This window comes from Lepidochelys kempii, chromosome 3 (assembly GCF_965140285.1).
Source record: "Lepidochelys kempii isolate rLepKem1 chromosome 3, rLepKem1.hap1, whole genome shotgun sequence".
Taxonomy (NCBI): domain Eukaryota; kingdom Metazoa; phylum Chordata; order Testudines; family Cheloniidae; genus Lepidochelys; species Lepidochelys kempii.
The window spans coordinates 56,395,321-56,410,562 of record NC_136382.1 but is presented as its reverse complement, the minus strand read 5'-3'; the positions used below and the strand labels follow the sequence as shown (position 1 = coordinate 56,410,562).

The following is a 15,242-nucleotide window of genomic DNA, read 5'->3' as shown; positions in this document are numbered from 1 at the left end:
GTCTCTACGTAAAAGAATAAATGGACACAAATCAGAGGTCAAGAATTATAACATTCAAAAACCAGTTGGAGACCACTTCAATCTCCTCGGTCACTCGATTACAGACCTAAAAGTTGCAATTCTTCAATAAAAAAACTTCAAAAACAGACTCTGAGAGACTGCTGAATTGGAATTAATTTGCAAACTGGATACAATTAACTTAGGCTTGAATAGAGACTGGGAGTGGATGGGTCATTACACAAAGTAAAACAATTTCCCCAAGTTTATTCCCCCCCCCCCCCGACCCTCCATTGTTCCTCAGATGTTCTTGTTAACTACTGGAAATGGCCCACCTTGATTATCACTACACAAAGTGTCCCCGTCCCCACCCCCATCTCCCCCCGGCTCTCCTGCTGGTAATAGCTCACCTTAAGTGATCACTCTTGTTACAGTGTGTATGGTAACACCCATTGTTTCATGTTCTCTATGTATATAAATCTCCCCACTGTATTTTCCACTGCATGCATCCGATGAAGTAAGCTGTAGCTTACTAAAGCTTATGCTCAAATAAATTTGTTAGTCTCTAAGGTGCCACAAGTACTCCTTTTCTTTCTGTGGTTTCATGTGTTCCTGTGAGGTCTAAATCTAGAACAAACATAATTCTACTGAGCTTGAGACTGAAGCCACCGGAGCTGAACCCACTATAGCATAATTAACGTTAAATAAAATAAAAGACTACACAGATATTACTTAAAGCACTGGCCTAGTGAAACCACATTCTGGGTCTCTTGTCTGTCTTCCTGCAGGGTCCAGAACAGTGGTAGTAAGGAAAAAGGAAAAGCACAAGGAAAATGGAAGGACCACGGGATGGGTACCATTCTGTTTTATTATAATATAATTAATTTAATCTTTATATTAATATATTTAATAGATGTATAAAAGGATTTCTCAAAAAAAAAAAGCTGTATAAGCTGTCTTGTTACAGAAAGAAGGAAGAAACAGAGGTAAAGCCTTGGCAGGTGTCATAGGGGATTGGCATCTTACCTTTTCTCCTTTATCTCCTTTCTGACCTGGCAAACCAGCTACTCCTGGCAATCCTGCTTCACCCTGTTTAAAAATGAGTTTTCAGATAACAGAAATATGTGATATTTTTCCTTTTTCTACCACAGAAACTTTAACAATACAAATCGGTCAAGACAAATATGGCACTAACACTGGGACAATGATACAGTGCTGCCATTTGACACTAAAAAGATAAGATTCCAGGAAATAGTGAACTCTCACATACGCAAATCTAGGTTAAAATATAATTGTGAAAGAATAGTTTTCATTTCTGATGCTGCTTCTGAAGATGATCCAACAACAGTCCATTTGTTTTGTGTATTCAAGACATTTAATCTTGTAAAGCTAACAAACATTAACTTTTAATTTAATTTACATTTATTTTATCTTAACCTCTAAATATAAGGCTAGGTGCACCACCACAGAAATAAACCATTTCCACACCTCCAAAGAAATTCAGAATTTCTACACCTGTATCAATTAAACAGCATGGTGCATTAAATAACAGCTTGAGAATCTGCAAAGCATGCAAGATAAAGGATATAAGTGTAGAAGAAGACTCTCATACTTTGTTTGGAAAGCAGAGGCATTGGTCTTTAGACTCCTGCTGTCCTACTGGAAGAGCATGCATTTTGCTGACATGAACAGTCACTGGTGACGAAGAAGTAGTAATGAAACTGTCCTCCAGTGGGCACTAAAATAGAAATAATGATTATTCTGGATTGAGTCCACTGCTGGTAACTGACAAGTAAAAATCCAAACATTGTTCCTATTCAGCCTTTTTTGTCTCAGGTTACTGCACACAGTACCAGTAAAATGAAGACTACAGATGTGTGATCCTTCTGCACTGAAACCAAACCTACGCAAATATGCCTGTTTTATAAATAAAACAGAAGTCACTCTAGGTGTAATACAATGTTAGGAAATCCACGATCTCTCCTGTCACAGTGTGAGGAACCTAGTTTCCCTGAAAATGGAAGAGGGGAATAAAAGGCTACTGAGCCACCTGGTCACCCCAGGAAATGATTAAAATTAAGAGGGGAGCTCATGGGCAAGGGGGGAGGTTGTCACTTTTGTAATGTAAATTGCTGGGTTTACCATTCAGAAACCCCCCAAACTGAAGCCAATGCTCAAATGTCTGGAAACCATCTGAACTGAGGCTACTCGTTAGGTATGCTGAAAGTCAGGTGAATAGAAACTGGCATATTCTAATGAAGACATAACCAGGGTCTCTGTGATCCTGCAGTCATGGAATTTCACCCAGAATATATCTCTTGTGCAGAATTTTGCTTCATAATATAAGCTTTTCTTTTAAAACAATGCATTTTTAGCCATTATGGTTGCTAAGAAAGGCTTATAAAAATCAGAAAATATAAAATTGCTTACAATAGTTACTTTAAAACAACTACATTTATGATGATTATAATAACGTAACAATGTTTAGGCCATTCATTTTACATCTTCAGCACAGGAAGCTTTGTCATCTGTCTGTGGAATAAGATATACTAGAATACAAATCTTCTTTTATCTGCGTAGTGGAACTGTACTTTAAGGATGCTATAAATTCAATATGACAAGGTGGCTAAAGAAGGACCTGAAGAAGAGCTCAGTGTAGCTCAAAAACTTGTCTCTCTCACCAACAGAAGTTGGTCCAATAAAATATGTTACCTCACCACCTTGGCTCTCTAATATCATGGGACCATCATGGATACAATACTGCAAACATAAATTTAGTGTGACCTTTTCCATACATAACTAAAAATTATTAGTTGTTTCATAGCCTGTTTAAAATGCATTGTTTTAAAAGAAAAGCTTATATTATGAAGCAAAATTCTGCACAAGAGATATATTCTGGGTGAAATTCCATGACTGCAGGATCACAGCTTCTTCTTCTCTTCAAATTTGTGTTTAGTTGTATCCTAGTGCACATTTTGCATGCACAACTCAGGTACAACTATTTAAAAAATATGGGCCTGGTTCAGCAAAGCACTTATTCAAATGCTCAGCTTCAAGCAAATGAGTAATCCCAGTGACTTCAAGCCCACATAGCTTGTATCTGTCAAAACAAAGGAGAAAAGTAACTCCACTGAATTCAATGAATATGGCACCTTATATTTACTATATGCATATCCAAAAAATGCAAACTACATCAAAGATAAAAATATAGTTGTCAGGAACAGGACATTCAGCTGTTTATTTTCTTTATTTCTATTTTCCTTATAGTCTTAAAATGAAAGTATGTTATCAAAAGTTCTGGCCCATTCTCTCTCCACTCCATTCTATCTCATACAGGTTTGTAATGCCCCTTCCACAAGCCCCACTGTCGACACATAATGGAATCATAAGTAAAGCTGATAATAAAGTATAAAACTCTCTCTTTTCTCTGGAACCACCCATTCCTTTAGCTCAGTGGGAAAGATCTACATTCTAATCACTCTACCTGTGACTTCCTCGACTATTAATTAGTATGGATAACTGTATCTAGAAAGAGGGGCATGGCAGCCTCCAGTGTTCTTCATTCGGACAGTGTCCCTCATATTCCTCTTTCACTGAAGTGCTGCTTTGCCAATGCTATCCTGTTTCAACAATCCACCTAGCAAGAGCTCTCCTGGAAAATGTATCCCATTTTTAGGAAAGACCAATTTAACGTGGCCATGCTCCTTGTTTACATTCTTTAAATAAAATAAGGTGAAAGTTTTGTCATAAAAGATGATTAATGCATTTTCAGTTTTATATTTACATTTTTACAAATAACCTACCATGCCCTCAGATATTTCACAACAGGTCTCTTGAGCTGCAAATTTTGGGTTACAATAAATTGTTATGCGGCGAAGTTCAATCTGTTAAAAAATGTAAAAAAGAGTAGGGATTTATATCAACAGTAAAAAAGGAATATATTTAGGCACTAGTGGAAACTACAGTAATTTTCAGAACTTGCCATTATAATCAGTCATTCTGAAAATATCACATTTGACTTAAGTATGTAAGAAACAGACAAATTCAGAACTTTTAATAAAAAAATCACGAGTATGATGGACCAAATTCTTCTCTCAGCTACTGCAGTGTAAATCCTATATTGGGACCCAGTTATCTTCATGGAAGTTGTAATCCTCTGCATCACTCTTGCTATCAGTCCTGCATTTTAAATACTCAATGAAGTGCATTCTCAATCTCACACCCCTGAAGTGAGCCCTTCTAGCAATCCACTAGAGCCAGAGTATGATCTACCACTTTGGACAGGCCTTTGCTTGGCCCTTTCCACTACGTCATTTGAAGAGCAGGAATCAAGTGTTTTATTCTGGATACTTTAGGATGGATTGTCAGAGAGGAGGTAGCCCCAGGAAGCTGATTACAGTTAGCTGATTATAGTTAGTGCAGTGGCCTACCTACTCTAACTTAAATCACTCACATAAGGTACTTTTTATCAGAGGAAAATTGGCATAACACGGCTCTGCTCCCAACAACCCCTCCTCAATCCTGCCCTGGCCCCAGCACACCTCCTCTCTCCCCAAAAACACCATATACATTGGGGAGTATCAAGAGTGCTTGGTGGTGCAGGAACCATCTCCACGGCCTCCACCAGCTTTATGCCAGTGGATTTCCCCCATGCAAGGGGAATTCCCTACTGGCGAAGTCCACTGAAAATTTGGTCTTTTATTGTGTTTTAATAGCTGGGCTGTATTTAAGATTTAAGGGCAGGTCCTGAGGTGGTGGGAGACATTATACATTTTAAATAAATATGGGCTTCAACGTGCAAGATGATAAGTACTCTGGCCTTGATCATAGAATCTGTTTGGATAGAAATTCCGTGCTTGAATAATAAGAGTATAGCAATAGGGATATACTACCAACCTCCTGACCAGGACGGTGATGGTGCTTTTGAAATGTTGAGGGAGATTAGACAGGTTACTAAAACAGAAAACCCAATAATCATGGGGGACTTCAACTATATTGACTGGGTACATGTCACCTCAGGACAGGAAGCAGAGACAAAATTTCTGGACACCATATAGTTCTTCTTGGAGCAACTGGTCCCAGAACCCACAGAGGGAGAGACAATCTTTGATTTAGTCCTAAGTGGAGCACAGGATCTGGTCCAAGGGTGGAATATAGATGAATAGCTCAGTAATGGCGACCATAATGTAATTAAAGCAACTTTCTTGTAGTAGGAAAAATATTAAAGAAACCCACCATAGTAGACTGTAACTTCAAAAAGGGAAACTTCACAAAAATGAGGAAGTTAGATAAATGGAAATTAAAAGTCACAAGCATTTCACTTTCGTAAGCTGCATAGAAACTAAAAACACCATAATACAGACTCAAACTAAAAGTATATCCCAAATTTAAAAAAGCAGCAAAGAGGACTAAAAAAAGGCCTTTTTTACTTTGTTGGTTAGCCAAAGAGGTGCTTAGAGGTAAAAAGAAATCCTTCAAAATTGGAAGTCAAATCCTACTGAAGAAAATAGGAAGGAACATGAACTCTGGCAAGTCAAATGTAAAAGTATAATTAGGCCGGCCAAAAAGAATCTGAAGAGCAACTAGCAAAAAAAAAAAAAAAAGTTCCTGTTTAGTTTTTGTGTAAGTACATCAGAAGCAGGAACCCTGCCAAACAACGAGTGGGGCCACTGGATGATCAAAGTGCTGAATGAGCATTCCGTGAAGACAAGGCTGTTGTGGAGAAGCCAAATTAATTCTTTTTGTCGGTCTTCACCGCAGAGGATGTGAGGGAGTTTCCCACACCCGAGTCATTCTTTTTAGATGACAAATCTGAGGTCCTGTCCCAGGCTGAGGAATCAGCAGAGGAGGTTTTGGAACAAATAGATAAAGTAGTGATAAGTCACCAGGACCAACTGGTATTCACCCAAGAGTTCAGAAGGAACTCAAATATAAATTGCAGTTACTATTTGTGGTATGTAATCTATTGCTTAAATCAGCCTCTGTACCAGATGACTGGCAGATAGCTAATGTAACACCAGTTTCTCAAAAAAGGCTCTCAAAGCAATCCTTGCAATTACAAGTCAGTAAACCTAACTTCACTACCAGGGAAACTAGTTGAAATTATAGTAAAGAACAGAAATATCAGACATGTAGATGAACACAATATGTCGGGGAAGAGTCAACATGGCTTTTGTAAAGGGGAAGCATGCTTCACCAATCTATTAAAATTCTCTGAGGATGTCAAAAAGCATGTGAACAACAGCGATCCAATTGATATAGTGTACTTGGACTTTCAGAAAGCCTTTGACAAGGCCCCACACCAACTGCTCTTAAGTAAACTAAGCAGTCATGGAGGGAAAGTCCTCTCATGAATCAGTAACTGGTTTAAAGATAGGAAACAAAGGTTATGAATAAATCGTCATTTTGCACAGTGGACAAAGGTAAATAGCGGAGTCCCCAAGGGATCTGTCCTGCACCAGTGCTGTTCAATATATTCATAAATGATATGGAAAAAGGGATAAATAGTGAGATGGCAAACATTGCAGGCAATACAAAATTACTCAAGATAGTTAAGTTCAAAGCTGACCGCAAAGAATCACAAAAGGATCTCATAAAACTGAGTGACTTGGCAATAAAGTGGCAGATGAAATTCAATGTTGATAAATGCAAAGTAATGCACATGGGAAAACAGAATCCCAACTATACATAGAAAATGATGGTGTCTCAATTAGCTATTACGACTCAAGAAAGAAATCTTGTGGATATTTCTCTGAAAACATCTGCTCAGTGTGCAGCAGTAGTCAAAAAAGCTAACAGAATGTTAGGAACTATTAGGAAAGGGATAGATAATAAAAAAATACCATAATGCCACTATATAAATCCATGGTACACCCACATCTTGAATATTACTTGCACTTTTCATTGCCTCATCTCAAAAAAAAAGATATATTAGAATTGGAAAAGCACATAGAAGGGCAACAAAAATGATTAGGGAGATGGAACAGCTTCCATAAAAGAAGAGATTAAAAAGACTGAGACTGTTCATCTTAGACAAGAGATGACTAAGGGGGAATATGGTAAAGAAGTCTATAAAATCATGAATAGTGTGGAGAAAGTGAATAAGGAAGTGTTATTTATCCCTTCACATAATACATGAATCAGGTCACCCAATGAAATTAATAGGCAGCAGGTTTAAACAAACAAAAGGAAGTACTTCTCACATCGGTTAGTCAACCTATGGAACTCATTCCGAGGGAATGTTTTGAAGGCCCAAAGTATAACTGGGCTCAGAAAATAATTGGATACGTTCATGAAGGACAGGTCCATCATGAGCGATTAGCCAAGATGGTCAGGTAAGCAAGCCCATGATCTGGGTGTCCCTAAACCTCTGACTGCCAGAAGCCAGGACTGAATGAAAGGGGATACATCCCTCGATAATTTGCGCTGTTCTGTTCATTCCCTCTGATGCATCTGGCAACAGCCACTGCTGAAAGACAGGATACGGTGCTAGACGGACCATTTGTCTAACCAGTATGGCCGTTCTTATGTTCTTACCATCCAGTAACACACTTAAGGACTTGCTTAACTTTAAGTATACGAGTAGTTCCACTGAAGTTAAGCCCATGCTTAAGTGTGTTTCTGGATCAGGTCCAGAGTATTCAGCACTGTGCAGGATCAAGCTCTGCAATTTGCTAATAATATAATGCTAATATATATATATATATATATATGCTAATAATATAAAATAAAGTAAAACAGTTAACATGAATAATAATGTGCTGAGTGTAGAATGCAATTGGAAATTTTCATGTCATCACTCTAAACCCCACACAGTAGGCTTAAAACCTGGTAGGCAGATGTGTACTAAATATTAAAACTAACATTTCTCACAACTTCAAATTACTTCCTCTGAGTTTTTCCACAAAAAAGTATAAGAGGAAAAATCTCTGGAGTAGAATATAGATTGATCTATGTAAGGGTTACTTTGGTGACTCAGATAGCATATAAATAAAGGCCCCATTATCACTGGATAGGGAGATTCAATTGCCTTGGCACTGCAGCAGAGTTCTTACCACACCATTTTATTTAAAGATAATAATAATCATCTTATGAAGTTCCCCTGACTGTAGTTGCATGAATTATACTATTTTCAGACTCATACATCTACCATGTTTGCGTAGGTGAGGATTTAATGGTTCCCATGAAAATACTTGGAGTGGCTAACCATGTTATACATTCTTTCCCTTTCGATGACAAATTAGATAATATGAAAATTGAAAACTGAAAACAAAATTATTACTATAAAGTGAGCCCTAAACAGTATAGTAGTAATAAGTCAAAATGACTAACTTCTAAATGGATACAGAAATGTAAATAATACTGAAAACAGGAACCCGATTCTGTAGTCCTTATTCAGACAATACTGCCCATTTAGAACAATGGAGAGTTTTGCCTGAATAGAGATTGCATGAGTTGACACCTTGTTTAGAAGAGGATATCAAAAAAATCAAACAGTGAACTGGTGTAAAACACCCAATGGGTATTCTTTTTTTGCATTTTGTTTTGTTTTCATATTTATTTAGTATGCCGTTAGAAATATGTTTAAAACACGATTTCCATATTATCCCATTCTGCTTTAAGAATCATCTCACTGGTACAACTCACATCTACGGGCTTGTCATCTGCAGCTCGAGCAGCAATGAAAGTCCTTCCTTGAAAGTCAATGGAGTTCTTTAGATCAGTCTGCCATCTCTCAATTAAGTTACAATCCACATAGAGGGAAACGATCCTTGACTGTATGCTAATGGCAAGCTTATGCCACTGCCGATCAAAGAGAGGATAAATTTCACGATTTTTAAAGGTGTGGTGTAGCACATTTCCCTGAGCAGATTTGGCTATATATTCGACAACTTTTTTTGAACCATCAACTATGACAGACACCTGGGGAAAAAAAGCATAATTTAGTATAAATCGGAATTACAAGCAAACACAGACTGTACATAAACCAGGAAGAAAAATAAGTGAGCAACCTAATAGCATAGATTAGGCAGCAATCATGAAATATTCTCTCATGTAACTTTTTCAGTGTCCATCCATCCTACATTGCAACACACCTAGTACCATTCCAATATTACTGGAGAAATTTTGCTGAACTTCTGTATTTCTGTGATTTGAATAATGACCACCATACTATTTCAGAACAGCAGATTTATCTTATGTAAATTAGATCTGAATCCAGAGGCAAAAGACCCACTAACCTATCCTATCCTCCTCCAACAAAAAAATTGAAAACTAAGTGAAAAATAAAATATATTCTTACCTGTGGGGTGTCATACTGATTTAAAATTTGCCATATATGCCACCGCTCCTTTCTGGTGTTTCGTCTTACACGGAATGTGGCTATTAAAGAGTATTCTTCAGGAAGCCCATTTGGAAATACTTGCCTATGGGTGCAGGGGGAAAGAAAACTGGTTCTTTTTATTCTGATACATGAAAGAAAGGTGGGGGAAGGGAACTAAGGATACAGCAGACATATGTTCAACAGACAGTATCAAATCATGAATTCATTTACACTCATGAAACCCTACTGAGGCCAAAGGTTGCAATAATTAAGTCTTTGAATTTTGAAACTGAATGTTACTATGCTGCAAACACAACTGCTTTTCCAGCACTGAAGAAATGTTTTGAACAGGTGAGACAGATGTAAACAACAGATACATATATAACAAAACTGCACTGGCATTTTGTAGTATGCTATTCTATATTTCATTACTCAGGGAACAATACTTGTCTAATGAAAAAAATACATGGTGTCCACCTGGATTTATAGACACTCCCCTCATCAGAATGCCTGAAACCTGATAATCTGATAAAGCAGACAAATGTCCCCTTTCACCCTCCCCATGACCATGCAATATAAATGGTTTAATTTTATATCACTGTAGATGTTAATACAATTACACACTCATTTACAGCCTTTTGTAATCCCACATCTGTCAATATGACCTCCTAATGTAATAGAAACAAGAGATAACCTCCAACATTAATGAATATTGCATTATAATTTATTTATCTGCAGATCGGGTAGGAAAATAAACTAATATATGCATAAAACACATCATCTCTTACCACTTGAGAAAAAGTACACAGAAGTTTTGCCATCAATTCATATAGTCACTTATTCTGGGACAAAAACAAGAATACCTAAATATTTCAAAGTTTGCAGTGCAGCAATTACACATGTAAAATGCTCAATGAAATCCTGCCAGGTTCATCTTAAAAGTGAGTGATTTAGATAAACAAATAGCTCCATAGAGAAATTAAAGACTCAGTGATGATCAGTGAGGAGTCTTAAGGATGATTATAGAAGAGTCTAAAGAAATATTTGTTTTGAGAAAAGCAATAGGAGCAGGTGGAAGATCAAGATAAAATGTGAAAGCATATAGTGTGATCCACTTGTGATGTTCTGCAGTCTGTTTCAGATTAAACATTTCTGTGGGTTTTGAGATGTGATGGGTTTTTTTATGTTATCAATGACTGGTTGTTTTGTTGGTGGTGGGGCAAGAGGGGGACTGACATTGTTTTGCTCTTGTTTTTGTAGTTTTTATGGACTGATTTTAATAATCTGCCTGGCTACCGATAGTCTTTGCACAGCTATCTTTTTGTCTTTTTATGTGAAATATATGAACAATTTTTTTAAAAAATAGGGCTTTTTCAGGTCTTGATTCTGAAGTGAGATTTTAAAAGTACAATAATTTATTGCTTTGAGGGCTTCTTGTATCCTTCAGTCATGAAGGTGGTTATGCTGGAATACTCTCGTTTTCCCAAAGGTGAGTTAGGGAAGGCTCAGATCAAGAGAAAGGGGCATAGTTTCTAAAAAGGTTGGTAGTCTGAATCTACATATCAATTATTTGCATGTTCCCATTTAGAAAGAAGTGAACTGGTGCCCCAGTTCATGAGAGCAAGATTTTTCATGTACTTGCAAATCTAAACAATACATAAGAGCCTCCTTCGATGAGCAGTAAATTATTTTTAAGAGGTAGGACCAGTCCTGTTTTACAGTGAAATGTAAGACAAGTAGGATCTGTGACAGACACCCATAATCCTGTGACAGGGTGAACTCGCCCCGCACTGGACGGGGAAAGGTTAAGTCCTCACTGTGGGTGGAGGAAGCCATGCCCCCACATCCCTACTGGGCATGATCTAGGTGGAGCACCAGTATAAGAGGGAGCAGCCCAGCTCAGCCTGGGCTGACTGCCGGAGAGGAAGGACATTCCTTGCTGACTCCCGCCCGGGTGCAACTGGAGCCCCAGACCGTGGAAGCCAGAGGCACCAAGACCCAAGCAGACATCCAGCTACCTATGGATGCCCCAGGGAGGTCTGAGCTACAGGGAGTGGCACCAGCCGAGGAACCCAGAGACCCTGAAAATGAACAGATTGCCACCACAAGTATCACAGTAGGAAGTAGCCCATTGTCCTGATGATAGCGCATTGTGGACAGAGATCCCTGACTCATTGGCAGACACACTCACCACTGATAGGGTCCTGGGCTGAGACCCAGTGGAGCAAGGAGGACCTGGGTCCCCCTACCCTGGCCGCCACTCACCCACCAGCATGGCCCCACTCACCCATGGCAGCCCATATGCCCCACCTGGCCAGTAGGCCATAGAGCCCTGCCCTGAAGGGCAACTCTACTGACTCTGGCCGCTAGGCCTCACTGCCCTGAGAATCTGGGGTATCTCTATTGACACTGGCCACTAGGCCTCACTGACTTGTGAACCAGGACGATTATATAGACTCCGGCCACTAGGCCTTACACCCCTGCAGATCGGGTCAACTCTACTGACTTTAGCCCTTAGGTGTCACGGCCTAGAGATAGAGGTCAGCTTGAAGGATGGGGTGAACTCACCCCACACTGGATGGGGTCCCCCATCCCATCACAAACCCACACAGCACATCTGTACATGGGAGCGTTTGACAGTTCATTTTCCTAAGGTGTCTATCACCATGATATCTGAACACCTTATTAAGGAGACATGGGAGGGTTTTAACTACTGCGAGAATTAAGTCAGAACAGCTGGTATTTCTTGAGGCAGAAGAGTGTCGTCAAAATCTTCTACCAGTCAGAGAGAGAGGCAGTGAAAGTTTAGGAAACTCTGAAGAAGTTGGTGTGAAGGGGAGAAGGAAAGAGAAAGGTCTTTAAGCCATATAGTGGAGAAGTTTCTGGGCACTTCGTTTACATTAAGAAAGTACAGTTCAGTGATTCTCTCATTAGCTCCATTAAGCACCAAGGACATTCATGATGCTGCCTAAATGAACAATGTTTAATTGTCTTTTGAAAGTTTACCTCAGATATACTACAAAGGAGAATTGTGCCTGTCTGTGCAGTGTGCATCACACGAAAAACACATCCCTCTCTCTGCACTGTTTATCAAACAGTTGGGAAACAGAATAAAAGTTCAGATATAATGGGCTTGTTCTTGCTTTCCTTGTCACTGAGCTGGAAGAGTGACAATGGAGGAGAGCATTTTAGAGTAAACAAAAAAAAGCACACAGGGTCAAATTAATTCCTAGTGTAACTCCATTGATTTAAATGGAGTTAGACCAGGAATTAATTTATCCCACAATCTATTAATAAATGCTTCATATGATTTTCTGATAATGCTGAAAATGTTGAAGAATTTTAGATTTCTAAATGAGATTCACACTAGAAGGATCAGACTCACAATGGACTGGTGAGTCAATAGACCTATGTAGCTGATTCATTGATTTATCACATTTAAAAACCAAAAACAACAACAATTACTCTCTCCTCATGCTCTTCACTTCTTTGGAAAATAGACCAGTGTAAAACTGTACTTTACAGTTATCCCAATTGCATTATGCCAGCATAGCTACTGTATTCCAAAGACCTAATTTAACAAAAGGCACATAGAAGGCATGCATTTAGTCTCTGAGGGGAGGAAGAATGTCAACAGCACAAGTAAAGGAACATTCCCTGGTGACCAATTAATGGAAAATCATTAATGAATCCTTTACAGGATGTGCTTCCCATTTAATGGTGAATTCCATAATGCAGGCATCCAGGGAATGGAGCCTGAAAAACTGGTATCCTCAAGAAAGATTGGGTTTTGCCTATCTTCTATTACTTGAATGGCTCTAACTATATATAATAGAATAAAAAGCAGCTACCTGGTTTAAAGAGTGTCTAGACAGAGCTGATTAGTAAAAGTGTTATACTAAGACAAAAAGACTGAAATTATATAACCTTTGATCAGAACCGAAATTAGGGTGTATTAAAGAGACGTGTTTTAATACACAATAGCGCTCACAGAAAGACACATACCCTAAATCAGAGAACACCATAATGTTAATATGGGAAAAACATAAATTATAATTTAGAATCTTACAGAACATTAGATCTGGAATTTAGAATCTCTCTGAAAGCTTAATATAGTGTTCAATTTAGGTGCTCCTATCAGTGTGAGCATGTAAAAGGAATTCCACATAACAATACAATGAGCTATCCATTATTTGCAATAGTAAAGGAAGTACACAGCACTGCACATTAGTGAAAAAGAGGCAAGTTACATGAAGATTGATGTAGCACTATACTGTGCCTGTACATAGCGCAGTGACGATGGCATGATGCAGTATCACCCAATATGTGAGCAGCTCAAGGAAAGAAAGTGTGGCCATAGGAAAAAAAGACAGGCTCAGATGAAAAAAAGTCTGCACTCTACACTCCCTGAACAGCACAAAGGTGTAAAACCTATCTATTTTGAACTCCAGCATAGGTTGTAGTATCAGTCACCTGCCACCAGCCTGCCCACAAACACCCAGAGTGTCCTCCCTGTGACATCAGAGCGCTGTATGGTATGCCAAAGAACACACATTCACACACATAATGTCACAATAAAATGCCCCTCCCCACCCCATGAGGTCCCCTGGGTCAGCACCAGTGTTGTATATTGCTAAAGCCTTTATATGCACTGGAAAGTATTTTGGGAAGGGTTGAAGGTGTGAGTGTGGAGTGGAAGATTCCTTTGCAGGTTATAAGAGGCCGAAGGGGGAGGAAGGGAGAAAGGAACGGGTTAACTCAACGATCCAGCTAGGCCCAAAGATAAGGAACGAAACTGCAGCCCAAGACCAGCGCACACAAACAAGCTCTCTGCTGCCAAACAGCCAGAAGCCTGTATCTCAAACCCGGCCAGCTGTGAGAAAGGAGAACAGAACCAGACAGAATTGAAGGGGTTGCAAAACTAGTAGGATTGCAAAGGTCACTAAGTTAAAAAAACAACAGTCGTGCGACCCTGAAACCAATGTGTTTTGGGGAAACTAAGGAAGCCGCGGAAGGCCGGTTTGGACTGGTACCAAGAGCACGGGGGGACGAGGGTTCTGGATGAAAATGCCCCTGGAAGAACCCTGGGCTTAAAACCCTCCTGAGAGCTGAAGCAAGTCGGAGATTTATAGTGGACCCTAGACGACCTGTGCACAGGGCAGAACTCTCGTCTACCCTCCTGCCACCCCCCTTCTTCTTACCTTACACCCAGGCTTGGCCAGCCTTTGGTTGTGCATGTGTATGTATGAAAGTGGGTGAGGGCTCGGGCACTAATGCTTTCTTCCTCCCTATGAGTGACGTAGGGCGCGCCCAGCACTCACTGCTGTTATTTGGTTAATAAAGCTTTAAACTTAGTCACTTGGTGTGCTCCTTCATCTTCTTCCCTAAAGTTCCTGCGGCCTCAGCCTGATCACCTGAAGCCCCAGGCAGATTGGTAACATAAATCTGTCACATTTTTGATGGAGAAGTGGGGCGGGGGCCTCTGAGAAGCACACCAACTGTTCTAACTGGCAATACTAACGAATTGCGTCGGCATGTTCAGGAAACGAAAGAGTATGATCGCAGACTCAGAAGTCCCGCGGTCGTGGGAAGATGTCATCCACGATGGGTTCAAGGCCGGAAGCACGGGCATTAGGTAGCGTGGAGATGAAAGTCACACTGCCTGGCCCACTGGTGTCACGGGAGGTTGGTGGACCTGATGCCCGAGCCGCAGGAGGGGTGACAAAAAGGGACGGGACCCTGTTGCCTCTTTCAAAGGGGTTTGAAGACCTCTCCTCGCTGGAGAGGGCTCTCATCAAGGTGGGACACAATCCCTGGGGTTCCATGGCAGAGCTTCAGGAAAGTGTGCAAACTTGGCAGCATTTGTTAGACCTATATGCCGAGTATGTAAGGCAGAAGGGTAAAAACTTGGGGGCACCTGTGG

The 15,242-nt window shown here is 39.8% G+C and overlaps 1 protein-coding gene across 4 annotated transcripts in view; it reads right to left on the bottom strand.

Annotated features, from left to right (window-relative positions):
- COL19A1 (collagen type XIX alpha 1 chain) overlaps positions 1–15,242 on the bottom strand; it is a 337,142-nt gene that overhangs the window by 287,101 nt on the left and 34,799 nt on the right. For all 4 annotated transcript variants that reach the window (XM_073336362.2, XM_078852102.1, XM_078852101.1 and 1 more), the window contains exons 5-9: positions 9,299–9,422; positions 8,644–8,919; positions 3,801–3,881; positions 1,610–1,735; positions 1,024–1,086 (exon numbers count right to left, since the gene is read on the bottom strand). In XM_073336362.2, coding sequence (XP_073192463.1) covers positions 1,024–1,086; positions 1,610–1,735; positions 3,801–3,881; positions 8,644–8,919; positions 9,299–9,422 — 670 coding nt within the window. The remainder of the gene's footprint in view (positions 1–1,023; positions 1,087–1,609; positions 1,736–3,800; positions 3,882–8,643; positions 8,920–9,298; positions 9,423–15,242) is intronic.